The 21,767-nt window shown below is 34.0% G+C and overlaps 2 protein-coding genes across 2 annotated transcripts in view; one reads left to right on the forward strand and one right to left on the reverse strand.

Annotated features, from left to right (window-relative positions):
* The window catches only part of LOC131855572 (homeobox protein unc-42), a 37,105-nt gene extending 36,579 nt beyond the window's left edge, over nt 1-526 (forward strand). The window contains exon 6 of the mRNA XM_059206852.1: nt 302-526. Within this exon, the coding sequence (XP_059062835.1) occupies nt 302-411 (110 nt within the window). The 3' untranslated portion in view covers nt 412-526. The remainder of the gene's footprint in view (nt 1-301) is intronic.
* A 4,495-nt stretch (nt 527-5,021) lies between these two features.
* LOC131854562 (cilia- and flagella-associated protein 61-like) overlaps nt 5,022-21,767 on the reverse strand; it is a 29,255-nt gene continuing 12,509 nt past the window's right edge. Inside the window, exons 15-31 of the mRNA XM_059205682.1 lie at nt 21,125-21,250; nt 20,466-20,578; nt 19,761-19,892; nt 18,901-19,095; nt 13,079-13,207; nt 12,517-12,677; nt 11,830-12,014; nt 10,723-10,918; nt 10,124-10,293; nt 9,532-9,638; nt 8,914-8,982; nt 8,653-8,785; nt 7,829-8,002; nt 7,373-7,486; nt 6,522-6,638; nt 5,723-5,794; nt 5,022-5,177 (exon numbers count right to left, since the gene is read on the reverse strand). Of these exons, the coding sequence (XP_059061665.1) occupies nt 5,022-5,177; nt 5,723-5,794; nt 6,522-6,638; nt 7,373-7,486; nt 7,829-8,002; nt 8,653-8,785; nt 8,914-8,982; nt 9,532-9,638; nt 10,124-10,293; nt 10,723-10,918; nt 11,830-12,014; nt 12,517-12,677; nt 13,079-13,207; nt 18,901-19,095; nt 19,761-19,892; nt 20,466-20,578; nt 21,125-21,250 (2,349 nt within the window). The remainder of the gene's footprint in view (nt 5,178-5,722; nt 5,795-6,521; nt 6,639-7,372; nt 7,487-7,828; nt 8,003-8,652; nt 8,786-8,913; nt 8,983-9,531; nt 9,639-10,123; nt 10,294-10,722; nt 10,919-11,829; nt 12,015-12,516; nt 12,678-13,078; nt 13,208-18,900; nt 19,096-19,760; nt 19,893-20,465; nt 20,579-21,124; nt 21,251-21,767) is intronic.

The raw sequence follows: 21,767 nt of genomic DNA on the forward strand, positions 1-21,767 counted from the left end.
GCTGTTTCACCTGCGTCAAATTTATAGGCTATGTGTTATCCTGATGTATTTTCTATATTATTGTAAAGTCTCATAAAAATCCATTCATTAATTTTAACGTGAAAGAATAACGAGCATCCATCCATAAATCCACACTCACAAACTTCCGCATCGACAATATTAAGTTGCATTATTGAAGTATAGCTATATTACTGTACAGTTACATCGATATCCATTCAGTAATTTTTGCGTGAAAGAGTAAAATTCATCATCAGCCATCCTTCATCCATAGTCACATTACTACTTAACATTTGTTTGTCAGGCATGAGCGCAGAAGACGAGTGGTACAACAAGTCGCTGTCAGCGCTGCGGATGAACAGCGGCCACCACGCGAACCTGGCGGCGGCGCCCATGCTGCAGTACCAGACCTAATCGCTGCTGCACGGCGCCGACTACACGCCGGCGCCGGCGCACGACTATGCTCCACCGTAGTCGCCGCTGCCTGAACACAGCATAACTACGATCAGTAGTTCAACTGCGTACAATATGTGGGACTAGATGACTCGCGCATTGTTTTTTACGTATTATCTTTTTAAATTAAAGATTATATATTATTCTGATGTATAAGCTATATTATGGTAAAGTTTCATGAAAATTCGCTCTATAAGTTTGCGTGAAAGAGTAACAAACATCTATACATCTATCTGTCCATACTTTCTAACCTAACCTTTGTCATAACTTTCAACTTTCGAAAAATATTAGTAAGAAGAAGATATACACGCACGTACAGCATAAATGGAGTTAGTTCTAAGCTCTATATTATTTTTTCTATTAAAGTTTATATGAGAAGTGTCAAATATGATATATGAAGCCCCTAAAAATTTTAATTTTAAACATTATTAAAATAATTCGATTTTATAATTATATAATCTTCTTTCTTGTTCTCATTCTTTAAATAATATATTATTTTCTTATAGGAAAATAGTAAACAATTGAAGAACAACAATAGATAAAACAGGATAACTATTAAAATATGATATTAGATACTGCGATGTTTATTTTAAATACGACACTATTGTTTTTTGTGGAACTCCCATTATTACTTAAAATAATGCCTATATATAATCTTTATAGACTGCGGTATTCCTACATATAAATCTTTTAATTCAATGGTTACTACTTCAGAGTCCCTGCTCTAAATGAATTAAATGCGCATTTTTTGTACAGTTGAACTACTGACCCTTTTTAAACTGTCACTGACGTTTATACTCGTCAAGTCTATTAATTTTCTATATTTGGTTACTTTCAAATTAATTAAATCGTGTCTTATTGATAATGATCGTACGATAGATGTGACAAGAGACTTTGAAGCCAACGTTGATACATAATCATCGATTATTACCATATTAAAATAGCGTTTATAATCAAAGAAAATATACTAATTAATTGTAAAACTGTGATGGAGAGAGTTATAATCTTGAACTAATCGGCACAATGATCACATACTGATTTTTATATTTGCAATCTGTCCGTAATAAACGAAAGTAACAAAACTAATCATATACCTACCATATAGCACGTACTGGCTTCATATGTATTTTTTATTTAAATAACTTTAATGCAAGTTATACATAAGCAAAAAGTACATATGGCGGACTTAACACTTAATGGCATTTTCTACCAGTCAACCATGAGTTGTGCAGAGATAAGTTGATGGCAGTGCGGTATGTCCTTTTTCTTTAGACAACAGAAAGTCTATTTTTTTCATCTGATACAATGTGTATCTAATAATGTGAAGATGTATGTATAAGTCATTGTTTTTTCTACTTTCTCCTTTTCGTTTTTTATTTGTCTGGTTCGGGAAATAATTTAGGTAATCGAGAAGGATAATATGTACCTTATAAAATACTAGATCTAATATGATATGTTTTGTTACATTCTGTTTATACGGCCCTAATATATACATATGTATAATAAAGAAATATAGAAATCAAGCATCAAAAAATCTAAAGGCGAGCGACTTTTCATTATAATTTGTTTTCTCTCTATTTTCTTTAGAAAAAAATGAATTTATATAGCTTAAATCTGATCTGACCGAAAATTGTAACAGCAATTCCCACAAGAAAATTTTAAGGTTTTTTTCTAATTAAGGAAACGAACTTGATAATATTAATAGAGCATTTGTATAGATCGTTTGTAAAAAATCGCAGTAACAACCAGATAACGTAATCTCTCTTTTTCCAGTAAACCTCTAATTACTTACTCATCTAGGATAACAATCCTAATTATTATTAACTTATAATGCAAAATGACTTCTCCTAAAACATGGTGTTATAAACAAAACAGCTATGATTTACTATTGTACATATTCATATAACTTTGATAATTCATATCGTACGAGGTTACGATAAAACAATTGTCGAATTAAGACCGTTCACACCAAAATCTCGCAACGCATTATCTGACAATTTTCAATTCAAAACAATCATTTTTTTATATCAATACGTTCATCGTACGATATATATTTTTTTTGTTAAATTAAGTTGTTTTACAAATACCGAATTAAATAATTAAGTTAAGGTAATGATGATGAATGATCGATGCTTCCGGTCGGTGCGATGCGATACGATGCGATGCGGTGCGTTGCGATGCGGTATATCATTTTACTTAAAAGAGTATACTAATTCCGCCTCATTGTACCGCATCGCATGCACCAAGAGGCTACCTTTAATTTACTACAAAAGCTATTCTTAAAGTATATATAATATAATATTATATAATATTCTACGAAACTGTACCCAGGTAAATATCAAAGAAAGAAAGAAAAGTCAAAGAAAGTTATTTTCAGTATGTTACAATAAGAGTTTGCAACAATAGTAATTTTAAAAATTATTTTATTCAATTATTTTTTAACTGTCGTATGTAATACCCAGTATTTATAGTTAAACGGGTAACAGGAATATTTTTTTAGTAAATGAAGGTGTTGACCTCTCTCGACGTTTTATCTAAGTTGCAGTAGTTGTGGTCACGCGCGAAATACTGGTATACAATATTATTAATTGATTAATTTGTTTTGAAAATTGACAGTTAAGTCGGTAATGTTGAGACTACGGTTCAACGTTCTTAAAAGAGCGCGCTGGTTAGCGTATAGTTACGATAGGTACAAATAGCATTATAATTTATTATGGAACGTTTCGTTTCACGGTACACGTATATTGTGTATGCTAGTCATATTGTACAGGCATTTTAAATTGACTAAGTGATAAGTCATGTATTTTCTTGATTGTTGTATTGATTGATATGAATAATATTACAGTTTTGATAGCTACAAACTTACATTAGCTGTATCGAATAAGATAAGAGAAATGCTACTTCTTTTTATACGGGTGTAACAGAAAGGGTACAACTATATAATTGAAAATATGATGACCGAAATGAAAATGTTCTGGTATATGACGTATAACATAAAACCTATCGTTGAAGTTCGAACTGCAAATCTGTATTTTAACTAAATTCAATCGTTTTAAAGCACCAATTAGAAGTTGAAACTAAATGGTGCCACGTGATGTATCCAGGATGATTATCTATGCGTTACTTAGTGTTCTCAAAGCTTGAAGCGCGAACCTAGACGTACCAAATATATGTTAAATACCTTGGTAGCGACTTAACTGACTTTATACATCCATTTTTTTCTTGTTTTGCAATACATTATAAAAGGTTAGTAAAGTTAAAAAAATGAAGACATTGAAATAATTCTGGTAACATAAAAGTATTTTAACTTCGCACTCCTGGTGGCATATCACAACTTTACTAAAACAGTATTCTGTTTTGAATACCAAAAGCCTATTTAAATGCGGTGGGTTATACAAAGTAAAAAATATATATGTACTTCTACTATTGCAATACCTTTTTTACATTACCTTCTGTTACACCTAATACATTTTATATATGTAGAATTAAATATTACTTACATTATTTTGCAGCTATCAAAATTGATAAACAATTTTTCGCAAAACATGCCCATGTAAATATAATACGTTTTGCATGATATAGTTTAAGGTGTTAACAGCTCAACGATATAGTAATGTCACAATTAGTCAAATTAATATTAAGCGGCCATCAATATTATAACGCCAAAGACGCTAGTCATTGCAAACTAATATTTCCTCAATTTAATATGATAAATTTCTTGTCGTAGTTTGATAGGTTATACAAGGCTACAATCTGATTTGTATCTTGTATGATACAAAACCATATCAATTAAGACTGTTTCGGCAAATATCTTAACCATTGAATGGCCATCCTGTGCATTTCGTGTAAATATAATTTAAGAAAACCTGTCTATATAATGAACATGTGTAAAATTAAATAAATTGTCTAAAACGTAGCTGTATTTATTTTGTTCAGTCAAAGCCACTTTGTAAGTAAGTATACTCAACTTTGCCACCGGGCAGCGATCTGCATTGGCATGATTGGAAAATTCTCAACAGACGGCGTACCCAGGTGGGTCGGTGCAGGCACAACTTGCTAAAATGGTGCAGAGACTTGCAACTGTGGGCCTGGAGACACAATAGGAGATGGAATATGGTTTGGGATGGATCCCAAACCTATCCTATCGTGTCCTTTATGCCCAGCGACGAAGGAAGACCTGAACAAATTGTCCGATTGTGCTATTGTAGTTGCCAAGTTCTGGTCAAACCTAGAACTACATTTGACACGTAAAGAGACGTATACTCATTTTTTGTTAACGCCATCTATTGACGACCACTTGTAGATAAAAACGACGGCTTGAGATTGGCTACGGATAAAAAGAACAGGCTGACATTGGCTACAAACTGTGCATCACAGCTCAATTCAAATAACGCAACTAACGACGTATTTGTATCTGTGTAATTGATCTCATAAAACAAACTAATTCAGAAGAAAAAAGGGCTTATTTTATTTAAAAATATTTATTAAATAATATGTTTTAATATTTAATAAAACAAATAGTGATGTAACATGTCAACATTTAAATTATAAAGTATTTCAATAGGCCATACTTAAATAAACTCAGGGCTAGGTTTGGCGTAGTGTGGGTTGGTGACAGTATTGCTCCCTAGGTAGCGTGTGAGATGGGAGACCACGATGCTGTCACCGCCGACAGCATTCCAGAAGGCACGCGCCTCACCACGCGTGGCCTCTCCTTGGCCACACTCCTATATGATTGTTAAGATTCTATGTATATATAATCCTTAACTGATTTTTATACTTTCGCGTTTAGTACACATTATTAATAATAATAATAATCTCAGAGCAATTTACACAAGGTCATCTACACCCAAATTAAGATAGCTGAAGCTTGTGTTATGGGTACTACATAACTGATACAAGTTCATTGATTTTTTTTCGTAAATACATACGTATTATACATAGAAAATACCCAGATCGATACAAACAACCATATTCATGAATACAAATGTTTGTGTCGAGGAATTAAACCCTCGACCATCGGAAGCAAGGTAAACCCGCACAGTTTATGGTAAATAAAGGTGCAACTTAGTTCGAATATCGAGCGTGGTAAATATACCACGCTCGATATTCGAACTAAGTTGCACTAGCCATGAGCTAACTGAAGTGCAGCGATGATGTCAATGTTGATAGGTACCGACAGTTTGTTCAACTTGCTATTGCAGAGATCTAAGATATCATGCCTCTGATCCTGTAATTACAAGTTTATCGTTTTTTAATTCGCAATACTTACTCTTTGAGCACTGGATGTTCTTGCAAGAAATCTGTCAATAATTGACCGGAATGTACCGAGATTTCGCGCCTCCTGTTAAAAAAAAAGAGATGTTCACACTAATTACTATAGTATATTTAACACTATTGCCTGTTATAAATAGAATAGCCAGGATAAGAATAGCTTTCCATATATAATATAAAACTATTGTAAAATTCAGTCCAGTATTTATAAATCTATCCGTTCGAATAAGATAAATCAAATCCTTTCTCTTCATGCTTATTTTATGAGTATATTATAAATCATTGAATTACATCGTTACGTCAGAAAAAGACCGTGGTGCTATTCATGAATATACGCCACCATTGCAAATTTCCACATTGTGGCGCCAGTTTGTTTACTATTACGTCATATACACATATTTATACAACAATTTATTTCTATCATACTAAGCTATCTTTACAGTTTCCCAATACACTTTGTAAAATTACATATACACTTATATTTACACAATAATTAAAATGAAAACAATTTTAAGTTTATATAATACTTAAATAATCTACTGCTATCCTATGAAAATCCAGCAAATTACATGTAGGTCTACAAATACGTCTAGGTCTGGAAATCGACTAACTACACCGTTAAGTAGACTCATAACAAGAGAAATAGGAGCCTGTTTGGTCAGCTCTACTCTTCTCCATCTCCAACAACTGTAATCACCTAGCTTGTACGTAATTATCATAACTAAGATCATACTTAGGAAGAAATATACTTATATGACAGAGATATATATTGTCACTATGCCACGAGTAAAAGTAACCTTAGGTCCAAACCCACAGCTGGGAACTTTGGAACAAACAGATGAATGTCCAGACGTTACGGCCGATTTTGGTTTTTCATCTTCGAAAGTGAATCTCGATTTTACTAAATCATACACCTGCAGAATACAAACGTGTCTGGTTAGTCGAAGCTAGAAGACAAGCGCTTGCTTACCAATTGAATTCATCTTGTATATATATACCGATAGTCTTTGTAAAATGTCGTCTGCGTGGATACCCCAATCTCAATCTCACCTATGTCACCCGTTAAGCAATTTGGTTTATAAACTGTATTCCGATTGAAAGATAATAAGAGAAGACAGTAAAATTACAGAACATGGAGGCATAAAATCTAAGTGCTCCGGAATGTCAACGCATAAGTGGTAGATATCATGACAATATCCGTGGTGCTGTTCATGAATACAGCTTACATTTAGGGCCTTTAGGTTTTTTGCCACTCCAGTACATATAAGTAAAATAGTATACATACATAAAAGTCTAATAACTTGCGTCTTAACTTAATTTTTAAGAATGAAATAAAAAACAACACGTTATAAATTTTAGAATTTGACATGTTGAAATTATTTCGGAAGGTCGGATGATATATCCAACTGCTTCTAGCTATGACTTATGCATATATATAAAATAAATACACCATTTCAATAATTAAAAGAATTTCTCAATCGGTGCAATGGTTCCGGAATTTAATTTCCTCATAACAAACACTTTCTCTCTTTCTATTTCATTATAATTATTACAATATCTTCAAATTTCTAAAATAATGATTACGTTTGCACGCGTTATTGTTTGTACCTTTGGCCCGTAATTTTGTTCGTTGTTTTATTTTACTTACCGTACCCACATCTTGTTCATTAATATCTCTCAATAGTTCATCAAACGTCTCCTGGTAGAGAGCTCCCATCCATGGTTGTGTGAAAAAACTGTACAAATCGACGATTTCGCCGAGCTACAAGAACAATGTATAACTTATTTATTTTCGATAAATTTACAAGGTGTACAAAAAATAATAATAATTCAAATAATAACAATAATGAGCGAAAAAATCTTTGTAATTTTTTACCTATGTTTATAGAATAGAATAGAAAACTTCAACAAACAATAAAACTCATAATAATTAAAAGAAGTGTATATACACTTCACATAAATGCTAATCTATTATATTTATACTTATTTATTTATACATTTAATATAATCGATGCACATACATATATATGTGTATCGACTACCTGTGGGTAAATAATATCATCATAGTAAATATCCTTAATTATAAAGAAAATCATGAAATTACCTCAAACCTGGCGAGCAATTTGTTGAAGAAAGACTCGTGCTTCCCATACAATTGCGAGAGTATTTCGCTCGAGAAGCTCTTTTTAGAGAGACACGTTATAGCTTCCACGCGATGTAAAGCATTGAGCTGCAGGCGAAAGTAATTCCCTTCCACGTCAGTGATAAGAGTGTGGCCCTGGGAGTAATATTTTTTATGTATGTCACTTGGAAAACAAGTTGAAACTAAAGCCACCGATGGAATTTACACCTTAGGCCTGAATTGGAACATATATCAAATACTAGGGGTATTGTATGATGACATATGTCAAAGATGCTGTTCATGTATAAGCAATGGTCCCTCTCCAGTGGGTAAGTATGTTTACCTTTCCAGTAACTTAAAATAGAAAAAAATATGACGAATTGTCATTCGTTTTATTATCTGTATCTTAACAAAATGTATCTAACGCGCCAAATTCAGTGGTTCTAATGTAATTTTGCATCATAACCATTTCTCTTTTAAAACATATAAATTACAATTAACGACCTTGGTGGTCTAGGTTTAGCACACCGCCTTACTTTTAATGGTCGCGAGTTCGATTCCTCGCACGATGCATACATGTTGCATATATTTATGAGTATGGTTGTTTATGTCTGGCTGGGAGTTTTCTATCTACACTATGTGTTTACAAAAAATGTTTGTATATTAGTTGTTTACTACCCATAATACAAGCTGTACTTGGCATGAGGCTAGATGACGCTATGTAAATTGTCCAGGGTTATAATTAATGTAAGCCTTAATAATGAATATGAATAATAATCTCAAATTATCCTGCTACTCATTCATACCTGGCGTGACAGGGATAATTGCACTTCCATGGGTAATTCAGGTCCCGGTTTCCTGATCTTCAAATAATACAACTGTCCAAGCACCGTGGCACACTGCACTATGGGTGACTCGAATTTCATTACTGGTTGCCATCTAAGTATTATACATACATATATATATGTTTTAATCGATGATAATGGAATGAATCTCTTTCTCTCTTTTGCCATAGGAGGAAATTTTCCCAAAGGGGAAAGGGAGATAGAAATAAAGTTGCAATTAACCTTCTTTGTGATCCCAATGATATTCGCGTTATGCTCGATTTATCAATGCTTGCATGTGATCCTTTATACCTGCAATAGACCATCAATCAACTGTATCGGTTAAAATTAATAATACATAAAATATAAAGCCGGTGCCACACGAAAATACGTCAAAATTGTATTAAATATATGCCACCAATGTTTGAGCAACTTTTGCATATTAGTGTTCTGAGTCAGTATTGGAGCATACGTTCAAAGTTAAAATTAAAACAGTTGCTCAATTCTATTTAATCGCTTTATTTGTAACTGAATTTTGTAATACAAGCTGCCAGCCCATCTAAAGGAAAATACGATCCATTTGTTGGTTTGGTCATCTTAAGGAGTAAAAATGATATGCCGCTATACCCTGTAAATTCACAAACATGTATGGCATATGAATACATGTTTGTGAATTTCATTAAAAAACACGGCTTATGAAGTAAGCTAGTTTGGCAACAAACATACGTGGAGGTATCCACAAAAAAGATATTGTGTAACTTCAACCTCATTAAAATTGCCTTCGACAACATTTGTTAATCAAAGGTTTGTCAAATGAAATTATTTCTATTGCCAGCATATTGTATAATATATAGTTCTTACGCAAGTAAACTTGAACTGTATCTGGGTAATAATTCTGAGGCAGTCCGGTCCACTTGCGGATTGCCGATTACAAATGGGTCTAACTTCCGCAGGAAGAACATTGCCAGCTATAAAAACGTTTTTATTTTATTAATATCTCATTAAATAAAGAAATTAAACAATAGATTCAATAACTTAATTTCAAGTTATTATTAATTATTTAATAACTATTAATAAATTAAACAATAGACAAAACATATTTTTAATTTGAGATTTTATTTTCCATAGACACGTTTGAGATTTATAAATTAATCAGTATGTGTTTGTATAATTATGTCTATGCTCTATAATCAGATGTCCTCCATTTTGCAATATTAATTAATTATTACAAAAACGGCGCTAAAGTACTCATGATTGAAGACACATTCCCGAGTTGGCGACGCGTGCAGTTATTCTCGTTTATTTATATTCACATTACTTCCTGTATAAGGACGATTACCGCGTGAAAGATCGTATAACATTAGACGTACGTCTACGGGTTATCGTCCGGTGAAACTGTAAAGGCCAGCTGCTGCCAACAGCATAAGAGTAGTCTGAAAAAAAAAGGACGTACGGCCTCCCCGACATCTTCCGAGCAGTAGTGCACGTGATTGAGACCCGCGGCGTGCAGGCGGCGCGAGTAGCACGTGGCGGGGCCGGCGGCGCGCACGTGCGCGTCGATAGTGTCCATCGCCGCGCCCACCACCACCCCGCCCTCGTACACCAGCCCGCACGCGTTGATTGCTACACACACAAACTTGAATCGAACAGACGACCATCGCAACTAAGTCTACTAAACCGCTAGACCACCGATGCAATCCTCCTGCCTCCCTACCGTCCACCCGTTCCGTCCTTACCACGCTATCACACACACACACGACACCGTTCTCACCGGCGAATACGACGACCTCAATCTCACTCTACAATGCTCTACGCTGACGCTGACTAGCGATCTCCCCCTCCGATCGAGCCTGTTCCTGTTTCATTTCCCTTTTTGCCACATGATGGACTCGGCACCATCGGCAAAATCCATGGAATGCTCAGAAATTCGTCTCTCTTATGTACTTAATGTGTAACTTCAAGAAGTGTAATAGTATAAAAATATATATTTAATTTCCTATAAATTGTTTAGTATCCTTAGTAAATATATACTAAATATTCATAATAAACAACCTTTAAATGCATTCACATCAATAGCCTTGATACCGTAGTAGAATAGAGCGAAACAAGGCAGCTTTATAGCGTGAAGTGGGGACATGAGATTCAAACTCACTACCCGTGAGTCACGCTGCCGCCAACTGGATAGCGTGCACCGGCGGAACACTCGGACACCAAGTTGGTCCAAGTTAGCTTGTACTCTCTGATCTACCTAAAAATTATATTTTTTATATGGATAGAAATGATCTTTACACAAATAAACTTCATTAATATAAGCACTTTTGAGTGGTCATATTTTCTTGATTCTCCCTCTCATTAGAAACGCAGACTCATCACAAGAAACTTACGTGTTGCTCTTTTAAATAAATTAACAAGGAGGGGCATGCGACAATCAACGTAGAAAATACAACACACTCATTTTTTGTGCAAATGGATAATAGTGTTAGCCTATAAGTGTCGCCTGATTACGTCGGAAACCTGGCACTGCAACTTTCTGTTCCTGGTCGAAGAGGCAGAGCAGACCAAGGAAGGGATGGGAAGATGTTGTTGCTAGGGACATGATAGCGTGTGAGGTCTCTGAAGACGATGTCCGGGACAAGATTAAGTGGCGGACAAAAATAAGGAAAGCTGACCCCACCACCATGTGGGATATATAGCCAGGAAGAGAGAGAGAGAGAGAGAGGGTAATAGTGTCAGCACTATGAATTTTAAGTTTCATCTACAAAAACATTATTAACATATAAAACTATGTTTATGTCTGCATTCTTACACTTTGGTTGCCGAACAATCAACATTAGATTAATAAAGAGGGCCATAACGTCTTCAGTAACGGTCATTAGTTTACCGCTTATTTATTTCTGAATATTTGAGGTCCAACAAATAATAATAATCATTACATTACAAAAAACTAAGTCGCTGTCGCTGTCTGTCCGTCCCGATGTATGCTTAAGTCTTTAAAACTACGCAACGGATTTTGAAACAGTTTTTTTAATAGATAGAGTGATTCAAGAGGAAGGTTTATATATATAATAATTGCAACACAATGTACATGTGCAAAATAACACATAATTCTATAAAATATACATAAAAAAGGTTAATACTACAGAAGAATATAAAACTTACAGTTTCATTGTTGAAACAGTTGACTCGCATCACGCTGTTGTCTTCGGAAGGGAAGGGTTCCACAAAAGCTATCATGCTGGCCGCTAAGCCCAACTCTAGTAAAGCCGCTATACAACTGTACACTTCTAAACACTCTCCGTACACTACCACTTGGTTATTTTCGCTTAGACACAGATCTGTGTCCTCTGAAACGAACAAAATCGAAGAAAATTGTAAAAAATATGCAAATATACCCAATAAAATGTAGGCATGCTAAATGTTACATTCACCACGACGCCAGTTGAAAATGGGTCTGACTATACCATGTGAGATTAGATGTCGTGAAGGTATAGTAATTTACTTATATGAGTATGAAATTTAACACAGGTAAAAGTTTATGTCGAGAAGGAAAACTAATGTTTTTATATATAGTGCTCAAGAATAAATTCTATTACAAATAATATATTTAACACACATATATATATATACACACATACACACACACACTATCTCACTAATATTATAAATGCAAAAGTTTGTGAGTATGGATGGATGTTTGTTATACTTTTTGACGCAAAAACTACTGGACGGATTTTGATGAAATTTTACAGTAATGTATGTTATACATAAGCTATAATTTAAAAAGATATTATGTAAATTACGCGAAATATAATGATAAATGTAAAGGTCAACTAGTATAATACTCACTAGATTCGGAGATCAAACGCATTAACTTTCGCATTGACATATTGGCTTCGAACAGGGAATTGATAAGCATCAAGTTTTCTAGCATGTCAGGTGGTGGGGGCACTCTGTCGGGATGGTATTTCGGGTCGTCCATTAGAATTCGATCACAGGGCTTGCCTTCCCTGACAGAGTAAGTAACAGTATTGTCACAAATTAAAATAAGAGTTAATCTAGTATATTGCTGTATTTTCCTAATGGTTTTCACTTATGTTAAAACAACAATATAGTATCTGAAAAAAGTATTAGTAACGATAATTTATTAAAATGTACAAAATTTGAACAAGAATGAAGAAATATGAAAGAAATGGTTTAGTATCTCACTCCAACCAACCACATCACACGCATACATATCACCCTTATGTGAACAATAACTGCAATATTAATTTAAAATTTACAAATTCTATTAACTTGCATGCATCGAAATAGGTGACATTTAAATTTACATCACCAATAGCCGCAAAGTTTTATATATCTAACTTATTTCTGCTCACATTATGAAGAGTATGAGTAAAGCAAAACTAACTCGACTTCTTGAACAAGTTCTAAAGATTCCTTCAAATAATCAGGATGCTGGAACTGTTGTCCGCAGGTCAGCACGAGTTCATCATAATATTTGACGCCACCACCTTTCAAGTGGATACACTTCTTCTGTCTATAAAATATACAATATGGTATAGTATAGTATAGTTTTTTGTTTCGGACTCCTCTAATGCTGTTGGCCCGCAGCTGGACTTTACAGCTTCACCGGACGATAGAGGGCGAGTGCAGATGGTACTCCAAACCCGCGGAACGACTTATGGAGTAGCTGAAGGGCAACTCCCGCCTGACGCATACGACTTCAGTCTGATGGCACCGCTAGGGGTTCGAACCTCGGCTCAGGACATCGTAATTTCGATCCCCGATTCAATTGGACGGGGGATCGACGGAGGGGACCAGTATAGTATAAGTAAACAGTAGAAACTTGTATTTTTGTACCAGTTCCCTCCTCTTACAATTCACAATGTTTGGAATTACAATTTATAAAAAGACAATTAAATAAGGTAATAACACAAGCTTATCATTATTTACTTGCAAAGTGTGTGTGTGTGTGCGTGTGTGTGTGTGTGTGTGTGCGTATGTGTGTGTTGTGTGTGTGAGAGAGAGAGGATAAGAGAAGAAGAAGGAGAGATAAATATTAATACCAATATTAATACGAGGACACTAGTGTTCCACAGTTTTCATATTCAAGTGGTTTTAGCCATTTCAAAATAATCTTTTTTATATCATGATTAGATTTATCCTTTAATTTATCATTATCCTTGCCAGCAATTGTATAACCACAGATAACATAATATTACATACAGATACCCCATCCCATACAAGAAAATGGTTCCTTCCTTATTCTTCGGGCTATTTTATTTCGCCAATGTCGCTAGATCTGAAGCAGTTCGATTACTAGTGGGTGCTTAGTAACAAAGCATGGCAGTCAATTCAGTCTACATGACATCTGTTTTCTGTATATAAAGATATGTAGGTACTTATCGTGTACCTCATTAGGGACGATGTAAAATTTATCGTTAAGATATGGCTTATGTGCCAATGTATATACCTATTATGTTATGGTTTATTTTACATTCCATGCCTATTTTTTTGATATGTTGTAAATACGTATTTGAACAATAATGTATTCTACGATGTACCTCTTTTAAGAGAATTCCGCTATATCTTATATATAAATTTTGTATCACAGTGTTAGTTGCCATATTTCTCCCACATTTTGATGAAATTTGATATGTATACTTGCCAGGTCTAGTTATCTATTTTTTATACCCCTAAGTCATAGGGGTGGCCTACCCCGAAAAATATTTTTTTGTATTATGGACAATTTTTTATTTATTTATAATGTTACATTGAAAATACATACACGCCTAAATTTTCACCCGTCTTTCACCAACCCCTATTTTTAATAGAGATATTCTTACAATTATAAATGCTAAAGTAACTCAGTCTGTCTGTTTGTCTCGCTTTCACGCCAAAACTACTGAACTGATTTAATTGAAATTTGGTAGACAGATAATGTAGACCCTGAGAATGGCTACTTTTTAATGCGAAAAATTATTGTAAGGGGAAATGAAAGGCTTTATGATGATATCGTAATTTTTAAAGTCAGATCTTGTAAGATTAATGAACAGGGTCGGTCTAGGTTTTTCATTATTAGAAATGTGTACCGGGGTAACACGTTATTTAGTGCGAAATTGTGTATATTACAATAAAATTTAACGAGAAAATATTATAACATGTCACTGGGACACTCATTGCCTTACTACTATATCACACCGCGCATGAGTAGATGTAGACGAGTCTCACGGCGCCGCAGCAGTATACTATACATACGTAGTATACATATGGGTGTTACAAATGTTTTTATTACGAGTAATATTACTCTGTTATCTAACAAGTAATGTGTGCTTATTTTGAACTTGATAACATTCTGAATTACTCGTATATCTTTCAATATCTTTAGCGGTATAAACCAGGTTATGTACTACTACTAGTATTGTTAGTGAGGGATAAAGTTGATGAACATATTTTTGAAATGTGTGAAATGTATGTACCTACATTAAAATATAATTTTTGAAATGTGTGAGATGTATGAAAGAAATGTATGTACCTACATAAAAAAGTTCATTTTTGAAATGTATGAAATGTATGAAAGAAATGTATGTACCTACATTAGAAGATAATTTTTATGTACCTACATTAAAATATAATTTTTGAAATGTATGAGATGTATGAAAAAAATGTATGTACCTACATAAAAAGTTCATTTTTGAAATGTATGAAATGTATGAAAGAAATGTATGTACCTACATTAAAAGATAATTTTTGACATGTATGAAATGTATGAAAGAAATGTATGTACCTCATGTATGAAATGTATGTACCTACATTAAAATATAATTTTCGAAATGTATGAAAGTAATGTATGTACCTACATTAACAGATAATTTTTGAAATGTATGAATTTTTATAAATGCATGAGATGTATGAAAGAAATGTATGTACCTACATAAAAAGTTCATTTTTGAAATGTATGAAAGAAATGTATGTACCTACATTAAAAGACAATTTTGACATGTATGAAATGTATGTATGTACCTACATTAAAATATAATTTTTTAAATGTATGAGATGTATGAAAGAAATGTATGTACCTACATAAAAAGTTCATTTTTGAAATGTATGAAAGAAATGTATGTACCTACATTAAAATATAATTTTTGAAATGTATGCACCGTACAATAACAATAAAGAGTCATACGCAAGTTAAAAACAAACTGCTATGATATTAATGAGAAAGGAAAATCAACTTTATGGTATTCGAGTTAGGGTCGATTTCTCTCTTTTTTTTAAATACTATTTTAATCTTACCAGTTGCCAGTATTCGAAGACAGCTACGATTCGTACTCGATATTTTAAATTATTATATAATCGATTTTTCAGTACAAATGTAAATAACCAACGACACTAATAATGTACTACTATATTCCGTTCTTTGAAACGGAACACTGCTATAATACAAAATAATGAAAATTTACTGTTCACAACGACTCATTAAAAGCATCATCGAATAATGCGCTGTAATAAAATCCTGTTATCGATTATTCAAAAAAATCGATAATACATGTATTTATTTTTAATATGACAACACTTCATACATAAGTATTATTGGAAATAGTATTACTTGCTTGTACGGCTATTTTTAATTTACTTAAAAATTTTTTATATGTTTAATTTACAATAATAATATATTAAGTGCTTATTATTGGAAAATATAAAAAAGACATTTAATTAGGCCGATACAAATGACGACAATGCCATCTATGAAAGCATTTTGAAAACATTGAGCCCCATATTAGCACTGATTAAAGTATAATTAAGTACTGGAAAATAACAAAATGAGTAAATATATGAAAATTACTTTTCTAAACGCATTATTTCATTTTAACATGTATATATAACTTTTTAAAAATTGATTAAACATTTTTGAAAACACAGTTTTGATTTTTAAAACGTTTGCAAAACTATGAAGAATTCCATCGATACCAATCACGCCATCTATATGCAACTTTTAGCAATAATAATGGCTACTTCCTCATTGAGTGCCACTGATATAACCGAGGTGCTATATAATTAAATTGCTTCTTTGCAAATGTTGTTTTCACAAATGGAATTGGATATTTAAATTTTCTAATAATGCGTTTTGGTTCACATGTTATTGCTGGCACAGTTACACGATGATATCGTCTTAAACACTGATATATGAACATTTTACGCACTGACAAAACATCAGCATGTTCGTATACCAGCGTTGTAGGATGTCTATATGGTAGTGAAAACATAACTTTAATCACTGGTTCAATTAAATATGATTTTGAGGCACATCCCCACGTACAGATGCAGTAATTAATAATACATTGACATAACGCCTTGAAAGTTTGCAGAATCAGATCCTTGTTAGCCACTTCCCTTAGATTTCTAAATATTATTATAAGTTTTCTAATTTGTTTTGCAGTGTACGAGCTGTGAGGATTCCAATTTAATTTGTTATCCATTAATACTCCGAGGTACTTAATTTTATCAACATATTCCAATTCGGTGCATTTACATTGTGTTGGTAAATGTTTTTCTTTATTACAAGGATACGTGTGACTGAAATCGGGGGTGGGTCTAGATGCTTTTGTTTTAGTAAAACAGATGTATTTGGATTTTTCAATATTTAGTGTCAGAAGACTATTATCTAACCAATGCGTAACCCTACAAAGAGCTTCTTCTGCTTTGTTTTTACAACTTATCCAATTTTGCGCATGAAATAGAAGAACAGTGTCGTCCGCAAACATAAAAAAATCCATCGCGAATTCATCATACATAAATCATTTACATACACTAAAAACAGGGTAGGACCTAGTGTACTTCCCTGTGGGACTCCATATAAACAATTAGCATAATCACTTAGATGTCCTTCAACACGAAGCCTTTGTTTCCGATTCGAAAGATAACTTTTAAACCATTCTAACGAAAGGCCCCTGATTCCAAAGTTTTGTAACCTAGTTAGAAGGACCGGTATACACACTGTATCAAATGTTTTTTTGTAAATCAAGGAACACACCCAAACTATGGTTTCCTGAGTCAAGATAAGAAGATATTTTGTTTGTAAGATTAAGCATTGCATCTTCGGTAGATCTTTTTTTCCGGAACCCATATTGATTTGATGCCAATAAGTTATTTTTTTCTAAGTAATTAATCAGTCGTCCGTTAACAATTTTTTCAGGAGATTGGTCTATAATTTGCTGGTATCAATTTATTTCCTAATTTATGAATAGGACATACAATAGCTTGTTTCAAATTATTTGGAAAGACCCCCGTTTCAAAACTCAGGTTGCATAAAAAGGCTATTGGTGATGCTACTTCGTGTTTCAGAATTTTTAAGAGCTTGGTTGAAACGAGATCCCACCCAGGAGCAGCATTTGTTTTTAAACTGGTTATTATTCTCTCAACTTCTCCTGGATCAGTTAGAAATAGTGACATAGTTTTTAGTGGACCAGCTGTTGACGCTTCACTAGCCAATTGAGTTGCTGTTTTACCAATTTTATTTAATATATCATTAGCTAATTTACTGCCTATTGTAGTAAAGAAATCATTTGCGACATTAAGAGAGTCCTTGGAAGTTTCTTTGATTTTTAACAACTCAGATGATGTTACTTTAGCCTGACTTATGTTACATATCTCCTTAATTGTATTCCATGTCATTTTTGAATTACCTAAACCAGATTTTAACTTCTCTTGAATAGTGTCTGTTGTGATGTACCATATTGTACTGTGTTAGAATTTATTATCATTTCTGAATTATTCAGAATATTATATTTTTATTTTGTATGTAACTACGAACAATTTGACGGTCTACATGATGGTGGTGAACAGCATCAGGGACTATACGCTATCATATGAAGTCCATGGTACCATTCATGCAATATCGTTCCGAATCCGTACTATAAAATTTTAGTAGGATAACTACGCTTCAACTGAACTGCAGTATATAGGTTTACCTATAAATATTGTGTAATATATACTGTAATTGAACCTATATGTGTGTACCTACTAAGTATACAAATATAGTTTCTTACAAATAACATTCTTATTTTATAAACTCTTAGCTTGCCGTGATACATAAGACAGATGTAGCCAAGCAGATGACTTTGTACAAAGTCGACATCAGTAGATAATATTACATGTTTTGTAAACATATCGTCGACTCTTATACCTACTCAAATTTTATTAAAAATATCTATATTCTCAATATCTTACCTATCTATCTGGACCATAACGGCAGATATAACGTCTACATAGAAATAAAACGGTATGCTCTTCAGATATCGGTCTGAATAGCGTCCTTCCTGTGGCACACAGATGTCGGCCGCCTTCAGACACTCCACCACTGTTGGGAGACCATGCTCTGATACTAGAGTGATGTTGCTGAATGTAAGGTACTGCGCTGTGGGCCTACAAATTAAATATGTAGTCTTTATTGCACTAAGACAATACAGTAATAAATATTTAGAGATAATAGATAGATAAAACATTACATTGTACAACGTACATTTTTTATATACGACAAAACACACAAAATAGATAACAGAAACTGCCTCAGCTGTTGCTGATATAAGCTGTTCTGGTAGTACCGAAAGTATAAAAGATTCTGATACAACCAATAGAGAGAGAGAGAGGGAGGATCATCCTCCACTGGTGTCCCTCCAGCGTATACTGTTCTTGCTGGCGAGTGTACCATAAAAATGTATTAGTATACATCTATATGTGAAATTAAATTTATTTTCCCCATGATCACACCACAACTTGAAAAAATCTTAACTTAATTATCTCATTTTTTATAGTTTTCCAATATTTTCTAGAAAGAGTTTACGCAACGTAATTTTAAGAAAATTTATCCGTGATACCACCCATTGTTGCCATTCCAGGGAACTAAGATGTCAAGCCTCTTATACTATATTTCACTGCCTAATCTGTTCCTTATAACTGAAACAGCTTACAAAGCAAGCTGCTTGGCGGCTGAAATAAGTTAGACTGATGTACTTTATGACTTTTTACATTCTATACCTAATATAGATAGTATTATATATAGATAATAAATTAGTATAGATGTCACATACCCCGTAATAAGTGTCTCTAGAAAGGCGAGCCCGGTTCGGCTGGCACCTACGACTACGATACTGGTGTTCACGTATACTTTAGGCAAACTGGTCAACGGCCGCTCAATTACCCATAACGCGAACGGTATTGACCTAAACAATAAAAATAGAAATATTTTTCTGTACATATAGTAAAAACGTAACTATTCGCTTACTGTACATCATCCCTCCGATCGATCCTCTACAAAATTCAAACGGAGATCAAAATTACAACGGCCTGATCCGAGCTTTGAACCCTTAGCAGTGCTCTCACGTAAGTCGTATTCGTCAGGCGAGAGTTGGCCTTCAGCTGCTCTATAAGTCCTTCCACGGGTTTGGAGTGCCATCTGCACTCGCCCTCTAATCTCATTGGGTAAAGCTGTAAAAGCCAGCTGAAGTCAACAGCATTAGAATAATTCGAAAAGAATACTGTCATGAAAGACATATGGGAAAAACTAATATATACTATCAATTTTATCAGTGTCATAGAAACAAAACAATATTTATTAGAATTTTTGTATAATCTCAGAAACGGGTTGACAAATTTGGGTGCGGTTTCGCATTAATGCATTATGATATGCTTCACTTAAATGCAAGATGCTTGACGTCACAGATTGACTTGACTTGAACAGATGAGAGCAAAAGTTCTTGCGACAACTTTGTTTAAAGTCTACCTAGGTTACTTACACATCCTGGAAAATTTTATCCAAGTCCTTATTCCCACTGATGTTCGGCACAGAGCGGCGAGGGTGTACCGGCACCATATGGCCAGTTAGTGACATTAGGTTTCGACTTGGACACTGAAACCAATATTTTTAAGGTAATTACAATGTCAAACAAGCTAATGGCCCACCTGATGGTAAACGGTTACCGTTGCTTATATGTAACAACCGTGATATCATGGGTTGCCCACTGCACTCTACAAGCAAGACACAGTTTACAAAACAAGCTGCTTGGCGGCTGAAATAGATGAGACTGAGGTCCACGCAGACGACAGTGGAGTATAATAGGAATCTCACTTAACCCATCATGGCGAATTCACCAGGTATTAACTGGGCGACATGTCGTGGCCAGTGAGTGGTCCGCGCAAAGCATACGCCTGGGTCGACTTCGAAGACACATATTTGACAGGAAGATTTTAACGCGGGCTTAATAGGTGACGCTACAATATATATCTAAGTGAATTCTTGAACATATTGAAAACACTAAGACCAGGAGTGGACCCTAGATGGCGCTGCTTTTCCGTAAAAGCTGCTGGGTTAGTTAGTATAAGAAGCTGAATTTAAAGTAACTCACTGACCTGATTGGGGTCGCTCTATGATTATTTATGAAAGTGTTACACTTACCATGTCTCCTCTTCCAAATAGTCGGCAGATCCAGAAGAGAGAGGAGTATTGTGACTGTCGGAGCAGGTCGCGCATGTACCAGCGGCCGTGTGGCTCTAGAGTAGGTGACATCACACCAGCTAACACCTTTATGAAAAAAGAAGAAATAATAAAAGTGTGAGGTAACCAGGAATTACAGAATAAGAAACGTGTATATAGGAAGAAGTTTGAAAGTTGCATGTAACTGATTGACTTAGTACCTATGTTATGCAAAAAAGCGAGGACCATGTCTTAAAGAAAGTGGTTAACATAAACGTGGATGGATGGAAAAGAAGAGGACAACCAAAAACAAGACTGATGGATTGTGTGAAAGATGATATGTATAAAAGAGAGTAAGCTCATGCTGCTGATAAGACTACAAGTAACGGAATAAAGGCAAGGCAATAAATAATGAATCATCATTACGAAATATTTGTTTTTGGAATTATTCTAATACTATTGTTAGTCATTGTTTTGGTTTCTATTCACGTTGACAAAATATCGCAATAATAAGTTTCACATATATATTTCATGTATTTATTAACTATTTTACATTATTTTATTCTTATTTTACTACATTTTTTAAACTATTTTAATGTTGTCTCATCACAAGAAGAACGAGCTG

The sequence above is a fragment of the Achroia grisella genome, unplaced genomic scaffold (assembly GCF_030625045.1).
Source record: "Achroia grisella isolate CSIRO2021 unplaced genomic scaffold, CSIRO_AGI_Agris_v1 utg1062, whole genome shotgun sequence".
Lineage (NCBI taxonomy): Eukaryota > Metazoa > Arthropoda > Insecta > Lepidoptera > Pyralidae > Achroia > Achroia grisella.